Raw genomic sequence first — 17,450 nt, 5'->3', positions numbered from 1 at the left:
CCACCCAAAACCTCGCCCCCACCTTCTTCTTCTCCAAGCCGCGGGGCAGAGCCCACCGCCGTCGCGCCCCTAGAAATCCCGATCTTCTCGGGATCCCGAATCCATCTCGCCCCCTCCTCCAAGTCGACCCCCTCTATATAAGCACACCCCCTCGACCCTCTGCGCGCAAAACCACTCTTCCCCGAACCCCTCTCCCTCGCCGCCTATTGCTCGCCGGAGCTCCGCCTCCGCCACCGCACCATTGTCGCCCTAGCCACTCTCTTCGTCGCCCCCGAGCCCCACCACCTCCACCAATCGCCTCGACCCGTCCACCGCACCTCCCCGAGCACACGCGCGAGCTCCTGCGCCCTTGGAACGCCGGCAACGCCAACCACCCGAATGCCGCCGCCGCCTCGAGCTCGCCGCCGACCGTCTCCGACCACCTCCACCGACGCCACGACCACCGTTGGACTCGTCGTTGCCTGCTTCATCTCCCTGGCCACCCCCACCGACGTCGAAGATCACCGGAGCGCCGCCACCATCGTCGCCCGACGCGCTCGCCGTCGGCCACCACCGCGGTGAGCTCTCTCTCCCTCCTCGTCCGTCCGATCTGGATTGTACGGTCGTGATTAGATTAGATCGAACAGTTAGGGTTTTTTTACTAGATCGGTTTAGCTTCGGTTTATTTACGGTTTAGATCTAATCGGTTTAGCCGGTCGATCTTTGTTTTACTAGCACGTGTGGTTTTGTTAAGTATCGGCCGAGCGCAGTTTAGTTACCAAACGCTCATCTCTTAGCCCAATAGCAGTAGGCCATGTAGCACCTGCCCAATTTGTTTTGTTTTATTTTATTTTGTTTTCGTTCTGTTTTAAAAACAGAATAGTTCTGATTTTTTATTGCTTATAACTTTTATGTTTTAGATCCAATTCGAGTGATTCCAATTGCCATAGTTTCATAATTTTGTCTAGTTTCTGTAGATGCAAAGTTTGGTTATGTTTGAAAGTTTTAAATTTGAATTTGCATGAATTTTCTCAAATCACTATTTTGGCCATAATTTGAGTTTGAAAATATATTTTGGGTTCATTCTTTTTGCCACTAGTCACTAGTTGAATTGTTTATCCATTAGCATATAGTTATTTATTTTTAGTTTATTTTAAATTAGGTTTATTGCAAAAACAGTACTGTATTGCTTATGTAGTTGTTATAGTCATATAATTAGTGTTTTTAATTATTTTTAGTTAATTGTTTTTGTAACTTTTTACATGTTGTTATATGTTTGTGTTAGACATTAGTAGATGAATTTTTATAATTATTTATTAGTATTTAGTTACTGTTTTTGTTTTTAGTTGCTTAGCTCATAGTTTAGTTAATAGAAATAGTTTTATTCCTTTTAAAGTAATTCTTGTTGCCACTTCAATATATGTTGTTATTGATTCTATATTTAGAAGTAAATTAGTTTTCATAATTATTTTAGTATTGTTTATCATTGTCTTAGTGTTTTGTTAGTTATTATAGTTTTTCTAGTGTTAACTAGATAGTTATAGTAGTTTTTATTTTAGTTCTTTTTGCTAGTTATTGATTTAGTAAATTATTTTTTGTTGTTGCGTTAGAATTATATTTTCTTTGCTGTAGAGAAGTTATTAGAGTAATTTAGTGTTGCTACGAGAGTATTGATTGTTATTGTGTGAGTTGGTTTCTCCCATGTTTTCCTGAAGTTTTCTTTGTTATTCTATTTGGTTTTCTTTGACTTCATTATTGTTTTATTTATTGTTATTTTGATTGCTACTATTGTTTGCTAGGATTATTGCTTATGTGAGTACAATGTTTGACTATATAGATTTTCTCGGAGTGACGAATAGTTTATCAAAGATTCCGAGAGCGTTAATATCTTCATCAAGTAATACCAGGCAAATTCACTTTGACCATGCTTTTCATGCCTATGTTTTTATTGCATTTAGTGTCACCATTCATAATCCCTTCAGTAGTTATATTGACTTCTTGTAGTTGAGTAGAATGCATGAGGTAGGAACCCATCACCCTGTTATCAAGCCCGGGACGCTATATAGTTTTAATGCTACGCTATAGTAGACGGGGTTGGTATGAGTGATCGGGAGTGGTGTGAGTATGAAGAACTCTACGTCAATGACGACAACTCCGTGATTGCATCTGCAAGGACTGCATCTTCAAGGCCAAGACCTCAAGACTCAAGACAAGAATTCAATATACCTCTAGGTGGAGAATGGTTAAGAAGGGTACATTGGTGCGTCCAGTACTCGGTGATTCTGGAGAAGCGTCGTGATATCGTGCGGAAAGCTCCACCCAGGCTCAAAGAGACGGAAGAATACTTCATGCCTGGAAGCTTACCTGTGCAACCGCAAGTCACTATGGGCTCTGGCTTGGTTGACCCTAGTGGTGACTCTGGCTGGGACGGTGCTACCAGATGTAGAACTACGGTAGGATTGGATGAGCACCGGACAGTGGTCAGGGGAACGCTTCGGAAGACCATGTTTTGGTCGTCATCTTCTCAAACACCCTGAAGTGCGAGAACGTAAAAAGAGGGATCGAATCTTGCGGGTAAAGTGTACAAACCTCTGTAGAGGGTTATAACCTAATTGATTAACGGTGTCCCCGGTTATGGATAACTTGAGCCTCTGGACTTGGATCTATCTCGGAACTCTCAACACCGGACTGATAACTTAATTGTGGGCAACTTATGATGATATGGGCTATGAGACATCGGTTGGCGGAACCATGTCATGATAGAGCACTCCGTAGTACAGCCTCCTGATATTCCTTTGTTGTAGGGAAAATAAAACCAGCTTTTACCCAAACAAAACTCAGACCCAGAGCCACAAAGCCATATTGCATATAGAATAGTTTTATCATCTGCTTTCTCTTATTGTGATCTTGCCGGTGCATCCAATGTACTAACCTACACGGCTGCAACGTATCATGTTGCAGGATTTTCTTCAACGAGTAAGAGTTACGATACAGGGTTACGGTCTACACTCAACTTGCCGATGGCGTTGATGGACTCCACACCCGTTTAATTGTTTCCGTTGTGTATTATGAGGTATATATCAGTTTTACGTTATTTATACATGTGATTGCACTTTGATATATACATTGATGTACTATGTGTGCCAGCATACTGATCCAGGGATGGCACAGATACACAGAGGCTTGGCCGTCTGAGGTCGGGTCGCTACAAACAAGCAGAGAGAGTGTGTCCACGTACCCTCGTAGACCGAAAGCGGAAGCGTTTAAGTAACGCGGTTGATGTAGTCGAACGTCTTCGCAATCCAACCGATCAAGTACCGAACGCACGGCACCTCCGCGATCTGCACACGTTCAGCTCGGTGACGTCCGTCGAACTTCTAGATCCAGCTGAGGTCGAGGGAGAGTTTCGTCAGCACGACGGCGTGTTGACGGTGATGATGAAGTTACTGACGCAGGGCTTCGCCTAAGCACTACGACAATATGACCGAGGTGGAAATATGTGGAGGGGGCACCGCACACGGCTAAGAATCAACTTATGTGTCTTGGGGTGCCCCCTTGGCCACGTATATAAAGGAGGGAGGAGGAGGCTGGCCTAGGAGGGGCGCGCCTATAGGGGAGTCCAACTAGGATTCCCAATCCTAGTTGGAGTCCCCTTCCTTTTCCAAGAGGGGAGAGAGGGAAGGAGTAGGAGAGGGAGAAGGAAAGAGAGGGGGGCGTGCGGCCACCCCTTGAGGCCCTTCTCTCCTTTCCCGTATGGCCCATTAAGGCCCACTACTTCCCCCGGCGAATTCCCGTAACTCTCCGGTGCTCCAAAAAATACCCAACTCACTCGGAACCTTTCTGATGTCCGAATATAGCCTTTCAATATATCCATCTTTATGTCTCGACCATTTTGAGACTCCTCGTCATGTCCGTGATCTCATCCGGGACTCCGAACAACCTTTGGTACATCAAATCACATAACTCATAATACAAATCGTCATTGAACGTTAAGCATGCAGACCCTACGGGTTCGAGAACTATGTAGACATGACCGAGACACACCTCCGGTCAATAACCAATAGCGGAACTTGGATGCTCATATTGGCTCCTACATATTCTACGAAGATCTTTATCGGTCAAACCGCATAACAACATATGTTGTTCCCTTTGTCATCGGTAAGTTACTTGCCCGAGATTCGATCTTCGGTATCACCATACCTAGTTCAATCTCATTACCGGCAAGTCTCTTTACTCGTTCTGTAATGCATCATCCCACAACTAACTCATTAGTCACATTGCTTGCAAGGCTTATAGTGATGTGCATTACCGAGAGGGCCCAGAGATACCTCTCCGACAATCGGAGTGACAAATCTTAATCTTGATCTATGCCAACTCAACAAACACCATCGGAGACACCTGTAGAGCATCTTTATAATCACCCAGTTACGTTGTGACGTTTGATAGCACACTAAGTGTTCCTCCGGTATTCCGGAGTTACATAATCTCATAGTCATAGGAACATGTATAAGTCATGAAGAAAGCAATACAATAAACTAAACGATCATAGTGCTAAGCTAACGGATGGGTCTTGTCCATCACATCATTCTCTATGATGTGATCCCGTTCATCAAATTACAACACATGTCTATGGTTAGGAAACTTAACCATCTTTGATTAACGAGCTAGTCTAGTAGAGGCATACTAGGGACACTCTGTTTGTCTATGTATTCACACATGTACTAAGTTTCCGGTTAATACAATTCTAGCATGAATAATAAACATTTATCATGATATAAGGAAGTATAAATAACAACTTTATTATTGCCTCTAGGGCATATTTCCTTCAATTGCCACATTTTATGATTATGAAATCTGGCAAATGGACGTCAAAACTGCATTTCTTAATGGATTTCTTAAAGAAGAGTTGTATATGATGCAACCAGAAGGTTTTGTCAATCCTAAAGGTGCTAACAAAGTGTGCAAGCTCCAGCAATCCATCTATGGACTGGTGCAAGCATCTCGGAGTTGGAATATATGCTATGATTATGTGATCAAAGCATATAGTTTTATACAGACTTATGGTGAAGCTTGTATTTACAAGAAAGTGAGTGGGAGCTCTGTAGCATTTCTAATATTATATGTGGATGACATATTGTTGATTGGAAATGATATAGAATTTCTGGATAGCATAAAAGGATACTTGAATAAGAATTTTTCAATGAAAGACCTCGGTGAAGCTGCTTATATATTGGCATCAACATCTATAGGGATAGATCGAGACACTTAATAGGATTTTTCACAAAGCACATTCCTTGACAAAGTTCTGAAGAAGTTCAAAATGGATCAGTCAAAGAAAGGGTTCTTGCCTGTGTGCAAGGTGTGAAATTGAGTCAGACTCAAAGCCTGACCACGGCAGAAGATAGAGAGAAAATGTAAGTCATTCCCTATGCCTCAGTCATATGTTCTATCATGTATGCTATGTTGTGTACCAGACCTGATGTGTGCCTTGCCATAAGTTTGGCAGGGAGGTACCAAAGTAATCCAGGAGTGGATCACTAGACAATGGTCAAGAACATCCTGAAGTACCTGAAAAGGACCAAGGATGTGTTTCTCGTTTATGGAGGTGACGAGGAGCTCGTCGTAAAAGGTTACGTTGATGCTAGCTTCGACACTGATCTGAATGACTCTAACTCATAAACCGGGTACGTATTTATATTGAATGGTAGAGTTATCAGTTGGTGCAGTTCCAAGCAAAGCGTCGTGGCGGGATCTACGTGTGAAGCGGTGTACATAGGTGCTTCGAAAGCAGCACATGAAGGAGTTTGGATGAAGGATTTCACATCTGATCTGGGTGTAATACCTAGTGCATCGGGTCCAATGAAAATATTTTGTGACAACACTGGAGCAATTCCTTAGCAAAGGAATCCAGGTTTCATAAGAGAACCAAACACATTAAGAGACGCTTCAACTCCATTCGTGAAAAGGTCAAGGATGGAGACATAGAAATTGTCAAAATACATACGGATCTGAATGTAGCAGACCCGTTGACAAAACCTCTTCCGCGGGAAAAATATGATCAACACAAAGACTCCATGGGTGTTAGATTCATTACTATGTAATCTAGATTATTGACTCTAGTGCAAGTGGAAGACTGATGAAAATATGCCCTAGAGGCAATAATAAAGTTGTTATTATTATATTTACTTATTCATGATAAAGGTTTATTAATCATGCTAGAATTGTATTGATTGGAAACTTAAATACATGTGTGGATACATAAACAAATATCGTGTCCCTAGTGAGCCTCTACTAGGCTAGCTCGTTGATCAAAGATGGTTAAGGTTTCCTAACCATGAACATGTGTTGTCACTTGATAACGGGATCACATCATTAGGAGAATGATGTGATGGACAAGAACCATCCGTTAGCTTAGCATATGATCGTTCAATTTATTGTTATTGCTTTCTTAATGTCAAATACATATTCCTTCGACCATGAGATCATGCAACTCACGTATACCGGAGGAATACCTTGTGTTCTATCAAACGTCCCAACGTAACTGAGTGATCATAAAAATGCTCTAGAGGTATCTTTGAAGGTGTCTGTTGGCATGGATCGAGATTGGGATTTGTCACTCCGTATATCGGAGAGTAATCTTTGGGCCCTCTCGGTAATACACATCACAAGAAGCTTGCAAGCAAAGTGACTAAGGAGTTAGTTACAATATGATGTATTACGGAACGAGTAAAGAGACTTGCCAGTAACGAGATTGAAATAGGTATGAAGATACCGACGATCAAATCTCGAGAAAGTAACATACCAACAGACAAAGGGAATTACGTATGTTGTCATAAAGGTTCGACCGATAAAGATCTCCGTAGAATATGTAGGAACCAATATGGGCATCCAGGTCCCGCTATTGGTTATTGATAGGAGAGGCGTCTCGGTCATGTCTACATCATTCTCGAACCCATAGGGTCTGCACGCTTAACGTTCGTTGACGATAAGTATTATATAAGTTATTTGAGTTGATGACCGAATGTTGTTCGGAATCCCGGATGAGGTCACAGACATGATGAGGAGCTCCGGAAAGATCCAAGAGAGGGAAGCACACCAGCCCACAAGGGGTTGGCGCGCCCCACCTCTAGGCCACTGGCCCGATGGAAGGAAAGGGGGGAGGGCTAGCCCCTCCTGCCTTCCCTCCACCTAAGAGAAAGGAAGGGGGCGCCACCCCCTCCTGCCTTTCCCCCGCGTGCCCAAGAAGGATGGGGGGCGCGGCTAGGGCAGGGGCCAAGGGTGGCCGCCGGCCCCTTGGGGTTTCCCTAGGCTGCCTCCCCTCCTTCGCCCACCTATATATATATATATATATATATATATATATATATATATATATATATATATATATATATATATATATGTGTGTGTGTGTGTGTGTGTGTGTGTGTGTGTGTGTGTGTGTGTGTGTGTGTGTGTGTGTGTGGAGGGAGAGGGGCAACACACACCACGATTCCCTAGCCGTGTGTGGCGCCCCTCTCCCTCTAGTTCGTCCTCCGTCATATTTTTCGTAGTGCTCGGCGAAGCCCTGCGGAGATAGTTGCATCACCACCATCACCACGCCGTCATGCTGCTGGAACTCATCTACTACTTCGCCCGTATTGCTGGATAAGAAGGCGAGGACGTCATCGAGCTGAACGTGTGCTGAACGCGGAGGTGTCGTATGTTCGGTACTTGATCGGGCGGATCGTGAAGAAATACGACTGCATCAACCGCGTTGATAAACACTTCCGCTTAACGGTCTACGAGGGTACGTAGACACACTCTCGCCTCTCTTAGATATGCACATCCATGAATAGATCTTGCGTGTGTAGAATTTTTTTTGTTTTTCATGCAACGTTCCCAACACACCAAACTTCACGACACCTCCTCCATGTCTATCGTCAAACCGCGTTGTACCTTTTGCCATTATCTAGCGGAAGTCTTCGCATCCCTGCAAAAGCCAACAGGCGGTCCGCCTCCCAGCCGCTAGTCCTCCATTATCCCTTGGACGCCTCGCCGCATCCTGCAAGTGCGACACTGGATGCCTTGCTTGCACACGTCAGTATCGATCTCACTTATCCTGTGACGGATCTCACCTCCATCATTGCCGATGCCATGGTCGTGTTCCATATTGATGGCGAGTGTGGTCCCGAGCACAATGAGGCCGAAAAGTCCCAGTATTCCTCCTCAGCCGCCACCCTTCCTCTCGCACGTGGCCGCCACACCATCTCACTAGCACATCACCCTGCCGCCCTCCCTTGAACGCTCTATCATTAACGCCGGCTGCGGGCAACATCCCTACTCCCCACACCACGCCACCTCAACTCGCTGACTCGCCTGGACCCGCTAACCGCTGACGCCCGGGTCCTGTCGATATAGTCAGCATCGTCGGTCGCCTTCTGCACCTTGCGCATCACCTCATCGATCCCGCTACCCCGCCATATCCATCTTCTGAAAGAAGCCAACGACGCAGGTCTTTGGCTTCCTCGTGCCTCCTCGTGTCTGTCCGGCCGCAAGGTGCCTCGTTGGTTTATGTACAACGAATTAGCCAACGGTGAGAGCCTCAAATAGCTTTCTCTGCTCGAAGATACCATTTCCGGCATAGAGGCCAGCAATGATGGGGCACAACCGCCATTTTTGTCTGCACCGCCTTGCCATTAATCCAAGTAAGCACTCCTTTCATCTGTTGTATGTAGAGTCTGGGATGTACTTTCTCGATTACTTTCGTTATTGGTATTGGTTTTTTGGGGAATAATTATTGGTAGTGGTTATCAAGGGAGAGGTGGAGGGAGCAACCAGGGAAGGGGGGTGAGCGATTCTACTATGTTCTGACACTTTCTTTCGATTTTAGGTGTATGTATGGATGGCGGTGTTTGCTTGATATACGACTTTGAAAGATGTGAGTAGATTTTTAATCTGTTGGATAATTGGATATTTCATACTGACATAATTGAGTGAAGATTAGTATTCAGGACAATGGTATTAACGAAAGTTGACTTAGCTAGGATGCAAAATTCAATACTATAGTATACTTTGGTCATAGTGTGCGAGACGATTGGATTATCATTTGCTATTAATTTCATTACAACAATGTTATTGCCATTAAAGTTTGAGCGGAATTATTTATAGTTCATGATTTTAAGAAATATCATAAATCTAAAATGTTCAAACAAAATCATATGACCTGGTTAGCTCATAAATCTGAAGTGTTAGACGAGGGGAAAAGATGATGGATGGTAAGGAGGAAGTGGGACATCGGAAGGAAAATGTTGAAGCTAGCCAAGCAAAAGTAAGAATGCCTCTCCTCTGTGTTTAAGAAATAGAATAGTCGGTGTACAAATGTTTGACCCAAGACGGGCAAAGAATGCTAGGTTCTTGTGCATGGGAGAAGATATGTAAGAATATATTAGCTTATTTATTGAGAGGAGGAAAATATAAAAGTTCGTGCACAAAATACATTCGTGTGCCATAGATCCGTGTGCACAAAATACATCTGTTTGCCATAAATGTATGAAAATCTGATCATCATAACTTTACCTTTTTAAGAACATGGCTAATTTTACATTCTAGCATGTCATTTTTAAACTTTATTGGCATGGCAAAACTGAATTTACATTTTTGCCATGGCAAATTTACCTATATCGGCATGGCAAATTTTTAACTTTTATTGCCATGGCATTTTTCACTTTTTTATTTTCCATGCCAAATTTAATTTCATTGCCATGACAAATTTTACTTTACATCCATGGCAATTTTTACTTTCATCTTTTTCATGGGCTTTTTTTGCTTCCATGGTACCATGTTAAATTTACTTTAGCATGGCAACTTTTACATTTGTCGCATGGCATATTCCGGTCCTATAAAGACGAACAAAACCTACTTTCTAGCATGGCAAAATTTTACTTTTTATTGACATGGCAAACTTTATTTAACATAGATGGCAAAATTTAGTTTGTGTAATGTTCATTCTATTCGTCGTATTTCTTTGTCATGACAATTTGTGAACCTAAATTTGTTGCCATGGCAATTCTGGAAAAAAAATGACACAGCATCAACTAATGAGGATTTTTGCCATGGCAAATTTGTGTTCCACGTCAAATTTTTTCACCTATGCATTTTTGCCATGATTTGCATAGGATTTCATTAAGGTTTTGCCATGTATAATGATAAATTACTCTTTTGTGCCTTCAGAAGATAGCAAATTCAAAAAAAGTTATGGCAAGTTCCATTATTGTCACATGGCAAATTCATATTCATTCATCCGGAAAATTCCATTATTGTTTTTGCCAGGACATGTTAATTACAATGACATGTTAATTACCATGTGTTTTTTGCCACATCATTTTTTGAAAGTTTGTTGCCATGGCAATTTTCCCTTTATTGGCATGGCAAATTTACCTATAATGCCTTGGTAAATTCTTTTTACCTCTTTCTTCTGCTACGGTTTTTTTACTACTTAATTTGCCTTGGCAATTACTTTCTAACATTTACATACATGCTAATATAATCGCTAATGGCAATTTAAACACATTTTTTTCGCTACCATGTATGTACAGATGAAAATTGCCATGACTTTTTTCTTTTGAGACATTGCAAAAAAATATCCCTGGCAATTTTCTGCTTTTAAAGACTGGGATTTTATTTAGCATGGCAAAAGCTGTATTTTATTTATCACAAAAATTTTATTTGTTTCGCTACTGGGCATTTTTTTCCTTTTCGTTTTTACAGAGAAAAAGCCTGTAAGGGTGATGGGGAGGCCGTTCGGGCTGTGTGGGTTCTAGTACCGAATATCGGGGTCCAATTATTATTTTTATTCATTTACTAGCGTCCACTACAGCTACATGAATCAATCACAATAAACATCCTACAAATTCCAACTAGCAAAGATGGCGCAGCGGGGTGTCCGCGAACGGCCCGTCCAGCACACCGTCGGCAACAATCTTGTACGCCTTCTCTGTCATGTGCAGGCCGTCCCAATTGGCGAAGCGGTCGGGGCTGCCCCAGAGTTTCGTCTTGTTGTTGCACGCCCCGCTGTGGTACGGCCCATTGCCGCCACAGCACGCCACGAGTGGGTCGGCGATGCCGTACGCCTGCGGCTTCTGGACGAACTGCATGGCGGCGCTATAGTAGTCAGCGTAGACGATCTTGACGCCAGGGTTCCGCGACCGGAGCCTCACAACCTCCTGCCGCAGGGCCAGGTTGTGTTTCTGGGAGAATTCGTTGTACCACTTGAGGCAGTGGAGCTCGTCGTAGTCGTCCGTGACCTTGCTCTCGTGGGCGCTCAGGTACGCCGGCAAGCATCCGATAGGGAAGTTGCCAGGGACGACGATCGTCCTGGCGCCGAGGTTGATCACCTCCTGCACGGTGGCGCCGATGCAGGTGACCACGTCGGGTAGGTACTTCTCCGGTGTCTCGCGGGGGTTCCTGGGGTCGATGAACCAGAAGTTATAGTCATTCCCGCCGATCTCGCCCATCAGCACCAGGGACTCGCTCAGGAGAGCCCTCGTGGCACCTGTGTCAAGACGAGAAACAATGTACAGATCTGATGAATCACATTGACGACCATGCATGCACGTGCATATATGTACTGTATATATGTTGCTTACCATTCCCGGGAGCGATGCGCGCGAGGACCTTCTTGAAGGAGGCAAGCTGCCGGTCGAGGTTGGAAGGCGCGTTCATCGTGAAGTTGTAATTGGTCTTGTAGTACTCCGGTGGAAGCGCAATGGCGCCTGCCACGGCGAAGTTGGCGCCATTGGGGAACTGCCCGGACGCCTCCTCCGGGATGCTCGGCGGCAGCAGCGGCAGGCCGAGCGCTTCCGCTGAAAACATACGCACATAACATATGCACTCCTCATTTTAATAACCAGAATAATAATCGATGATGGCGTCGACGGCTCACCGTAGAAGTCGACGACGACACGGCCGTCGGTGACGCGGCCGTTGGGGTGCTTGAAGAAGGTCATGCCGTAGGGCAGCTCCTTGATTGGCGACGCGCTGTTGCCGATGGAGTACAACAAGTTGCCGGTGTCGATGAGGGAGTCACCGAACGCAAAGATGCGCTTGTAGCTGCAGCCGCACAGCACCACGTCCGCGTTGAGAAGCGCCACGACGGAGATGGCGAGGACGACGGCAGACACACCCGAAACAGCGGAGAAGCACCTGCGACTCCCCATGTCTGAGAAACAGATACGTTCTGCTGCGACATCGATTTGCAATTTGGTATCCTTTTATAGAACTTCCCGGAGGATAATAATGCAAATGAGGGGTGCATTTATTATTCTATATGGATATGCACTCCATAACATGATGTGGTATCTGTGCGTGACATTTATAGAATGCGTATCGATATGTGTATCAACTCAGGATAACGTGAGACGGAGGTTATATACAGGGTGAATCATAATAAAGGCGAAAGTTACATGCAGCGTTACTTAATAAAGAGGAAGTTAATCTCTTACCTAAAATAAAGAGGATGAACTTTATGAGAACCCTTAGACTATCCATAGTGGAAGTAATATACTCACACTAAATTTAGTTTGTGTAACATAGTGGAAGTATCTACGCAAAAGAGATGATATTTGCAAGTAATTAATGGAAAAAAAAGAGGCATGTGGTTAATAATATATTACTCACACTATGGGTAACATCACACATATCAAGATAAAATGAGTATACAACCTAATAAAAAAAGTGTTGCATGACATCACACATATGTTACTCTTCATTATAGAGGTAATACTCCCCCCTTCCCAAAATATAAGGCGCGGATTGACTTTTTTGACCTTTGTTGCATAACTTTGACTATGATTTTAACGCATTGTATGTACATAAATATAGTATACAGATATATGAAATAAAACTGTTTTGTAAGACAAATATGAAGATATTATTTATACATGTTCACTTCATGTACTTTGATATATATTAATGATCAAAGTCATGCATCAAAGACCGTGCAAAGTCAATCGCGCCTTATATTTTGTGAAGGGGGGAGTAACATAGACTAATAACATATACATTTATATCTATACCCCCTTACTAATAAAGCAAGGTGTGTTTCGTCAATTTTTTCATCCGTTCACCGTCGAAAATAATTTTTTCCTATCTGAGGTGGTACTAAATTGTTGTGTATTCGCCAGAATTTCGTACATGGGCCGCACGTTGTGGCCCAGTGAAGCCAGTCCACTTATTTTTCTGCCCACGCAACTGGGAAAATTCTATTTTCCGCACAGCACGACAAATAATTGGAGCTTCGCACAGGACAACCAATAATAGGCTGGCCCATTTTTTCTTTGTTTTCGTGTTTTACTTCTATTTTCATTCTCCCTCTCCTACCTCTTTTTGCCATTCCAACTTCATGTTTTTATAGAATTTATTTCATAAATTCGAAATTCTCAAAAAAAATTAAAAAAATCAAATTTTGGAAAATGTTCTGAATTCCAATTTTTTTTGCCATTTTCAAAAATATTTGGAACTTGAAAAAAGTTTTCCATTTTTTCGAGAAAACTCATTGTTTTGCAAAACTGTTTGACATTTCTAAAAAGAAAATGGCATTTAAAAAAATGCTCCAAATTTGAAAAATATTCATGGGTTAGTGAAATTTTCACATGTCAAAATAATGTTGGTGTATAAAAGATACACATTTACGAAAAATGTTATGAATTTTCAAGTCATGTTCTAGTTTTAAAAAAATGTTCACAAATTCAAATAATGTCCATGCTTTTTATTTAAAATGTTGTTTTCAAAAAATGTGTGTGAATGTTTAAAGATATTCCTGTTTCAAATTTTGTGTGCGCTCTTATGAAAGTCTACATAATTTTTTAAAACATGTTCAGGATATAAAAAATGGTTCATGTTTCCTACAATATTCAGAAACTCCATACCTTAAAATCTCCTCAATTGAAAATAAAAGTAGATTGAATAATCCATGGGCCTTCTCTGGCGTACAATGACATAATAAAGGTCTTAAATGCCCTCGATCAATGAATGGAAAAATAGCGGATTGATTACTTCACACCCTGTGAAATTGAGAAGCTAAATGTTCCTTTTTCACGTGCACATAGAGTTTTGCTTGCACATATAATTCTCACTAAATTCAAATGCAAGAAAAGTCTTTGCCAGAATTTCGTACATGGGCCGCCCGCTATGGCCCAGCAAAGCCAGCCCACTTATTTTTCTGGCCGCGCAGCTGAGAAAATTCTATTTTCTGCACGGGTCGACAGATAGTCGGAGCTTCGCAGAGGAAAACCAATAATGGGCTAGCCCATTTTTCTTTGTTTCTGTGCTTTACTTCTATTTTTATTCTGCTTCCCCTATCTCTTTCCCTTCCAACTTTATTTTTCTTACAGAATTTATTTCATAAATTCAAAATTCTCAAAAAACGTTCAGAATTTCAAAAAATATCAAATTGTAAAAAATGTTCACAATTCCAAAATTTTGTTGCTATTTTGAAAAATATTGGAACTTGAAAACAAGTTTCCCATTTTTTCAAAAAACAATTGTTGCAAAATTATTCGAGATTTATAAAAAGAGAATGGTATTTTAAAAGCTGCTCAAATTCGAAAAATATTCTTGGTTTACTGAATTTTTCACATTTCAAAATAATGTTCGCGTATAAAAGATACACATTTTCGGAAAATGTTATGATATTTCAACACATGTTCCCGTTTTAAAATAATGTTCACAAACTCAAATAAAGTTGATGTTTTTATAAAGGAAGTTGATGTTTTCAAAAAATGTTTGTGACTTTTTAAAGATGTTCCTGTTTCAATTTTTTTTCTTTTTCTGAAAGTGTACGTAATTTTCAAAAACATGTTCAGGATTTAAAAAAATGTTCATTTTTTCCATAATATTCAGAAACTTCATACCTTAAAATATCCTCAATTGAAAGGAGAAGTAGATTGAATAATTCATGGGCCTTCTCTGGCATACGATGACGTAACAAAACTCTTGCATGCCCTCGATCAATGAATGAAAAAAGAGTGGATTGATTACTTCACACCCGGCGAAACCGAGAAGCTAAATGTTCATTTTTCACGCACAGGGTTTTGCTTGCACATATAATTCTCACTAAATTTAAATACATATTATTTTTTTCTCCCGTTGCACCGCACGGGCATATGTGCTAGTATTACTAATATAAGTTACTCCCCACTATGACCAGTCTTATCGTCCTCCTCCGGTCAACTCTAGCTGGCAGTCACCATAATGCATGATACGGAGGCTGGCGAAATAACGCACAAACTTGCAGTCGCCATATTGGCTGCCTTCATATCTTTTCTTGTTTTCCCTTTTCCCCTCAACTCAACTGTCGCACACTAAATTCGAGTAACTGAAACACTAATTTGCACTACAACAGAACTACTTCCCCGTGAAACATTACCAGTGGCCAGCACATGTATACGCCCACCAGTAGTAAATACCAGTGGCAGTCTCAAAGTCATGCATGCCACTGATAACACAGTTTAGAGCCCGCCAATGGTATGTGTGTTTCTCTTCATAGGCCCAAAAGCCCACATCTAAATCCAGAGTATAAAAGCACCACCCAAACCCTAGCCTTATCACTTCATTCCCACTCTATTTTTCTCTATGTGGCGCACATCTCCAGACCTCTCCCACCAGCCTCTCTATCATCTCTCTCTCTCTCTCTCACACACACACACACACACACACAAGGGGTATATACTTTATTACCTTCGATCCGATTTCAGACGTACATGAAGCATTTTCCCTTGCGACTTTAAGGTCCTGTTTGTTTGGGCCTATGCTTTAGCTTTTGTAGTTTTTCTGCTTTGGCTAAAAAGCCAAAAAAAGCTCCTATGCAGGGGCTTTCGGCTTTGGTTTTGGATTATACCATCGTATAACAATATTGATTCATAAGCCAAAAGCCTTATTTAGGAGCTTTCTTGGCTTTTAAGCCAAAGTGGAAAAGTTACAAAAGTTGAAGCATAAACCCAAACAAACAGGTCTTAGGTTTATCGAACCCACAGGAAGTGATGCTTAGCAAGGAGATATGTGCAAGAAGTTGATATCTCAAATAGTTCTCATTTTTTTGGACCAAATCTCATAGGTGAATTGAAGACTATAAAACAAATAGGGTTGGGCTAAAGGTTTTACATGCAGTCGTGTGATTGCGGTTGGTGGATCCTATCTAGATAATTTACATGGCACTGGTAAACATTGTTACATATATCTTGTCTACGAATTGTTGTGGGAGATGCGGCCAAATAACCCCATGAGCAATTGTCATGGAACCGACATTCTATTGTCCAACCAAGGACCTTCCAACTCACCAGGTTACCTTAGTTATTATTATTAAGAAATAACCAGACCAACGCATTGGGTGTTTCATAATTGCACCATATCTACCCCAGAGACTTGCTTCCAACTACCGTAGTGATCATACTGTCACCGGCATTTGGCATAGCCTTCCACTCCTCTCTGCCTTTAAGCTCTCCGTGTTTGATTTTTGGTGTCTTGGGTACATGCAAGTCCAAGGATCGAGGTAGAGACAAGTGAAAAAAAATTGTGCAACACGTAGAAATAATGTCAACATCAAAGTAAGCCAGTGATCCCTTAATGTGTGTACATGGGGCTACCACTACAAGAAATATGATTGATAATGACCCACCATTTTGTTCATAGAATTGTCATTATTTATGATTTATGACCTTCTTATGATGAAAATGAGAAGGTCGGCAGTTTACCATCAAGAACCAAAAAACATGATCTTTATGAAGTTTTGGTCATGGATGTCTATGACCAAAGTTTTGGTCTTAACATGTGTGCCTCATCCGGGATATGACATGACTGGGCTGATGTCGACGTTGGACACCATAGAGGACCTTACGTGGCATAGCATGTGACTAAATGAAATGGTTTTTGAAGGCTCGGTCCACATTAGGTTCCTAAATGGGCCAAGCCCAAGAAGTTTGCCCATTTACTAATTTAGCCCATCCACTTTTTCATATTTTGGTATGGGCCATGGTAATTTGTTAGTTTAGTCAACCCAACTTAACTTGGGCTTAGCCCGTTCTCAGGTCAATTCAAGTATTAGTAAGCCAACATTAAATTACATCACGGCCAACTAATCCAATATGCCATACCACATCATCAAAAACTCACATGAGAGCCTTATTCGCATAGTTCTGTGAACTTGTACAATATACCAAGTATACAGCTTTCCGGCTACCAAAATCATCAAAAGCAGTTACAAAACTAGAATTAGCCTAGCACACAATCATACACACATCATGTAATCAAGTTAACTAGAAGGTTTCTGTGCACCAGTCGTAGAAGCAACCCTTGCCACCACTTGGTCCAGATCTTCCCTCTTTTATGGAAATTGTCACTTTGTCCAGATCTTTCCTCTTTTATGGAAACTACTGCAAGCCATGTTTATCTCATATGACTTCTATAGTATGCAAAATGTCATTGCTGACCAATCAGCT

The 17,450-nt window shown here is 41.9% G+C and overlaps 1 protein-coding gene across 1 annotated transcript; it reads right to left on the bottom strand.

Annotated features, from left to right (window-relative positions):
* Positions 1–10,787: 10,787 nt before the first annotated feature.
* On the bottom strand, positions 10,788–12,178 carry LOC109770611 (GDSL esterase/lipase At2g27360-like). The gene is made up of 3 exons (XM_020329327.4): positions 11,900–12,178; positions 11,604–11,819; positions 10,788–11,509 (listed from the first exon to the last, which is right to left on the bottom strand). Exons 1-3 carry the CDS (start codon positions 12,171–12,173, stop codon positions 10,875–10,877), a joined length of 1,125 nt encoding a protein of 374 aa, XP_020184916.1. The 5' UTR covers positions 12,174–12,178; the 3' UTR covers positions 10,788–10,874.
* Positions 12,179–17,450: the final 5,272 nt, after the last annotated feature.

Source organism: Aegilops tauschii, chromosome 6 (assembly GCF_002575655.3).
Source record: "Aegilops tauschii subsp. strangulata cultivar AL8/78 chromosome 6, Aet v6.0, whole genome shotgun sequence".
NCBI lineage: Eukaryota > Viridiplantae > Streptophyta > Magnoliopsida > Poales > Poaceae > Aegilops > Aegilops tauschii.
Note: the sequence above shows the minus strand (reverse complement) of the source record. Positions and strands in the feature narration are given on the sequence as shown.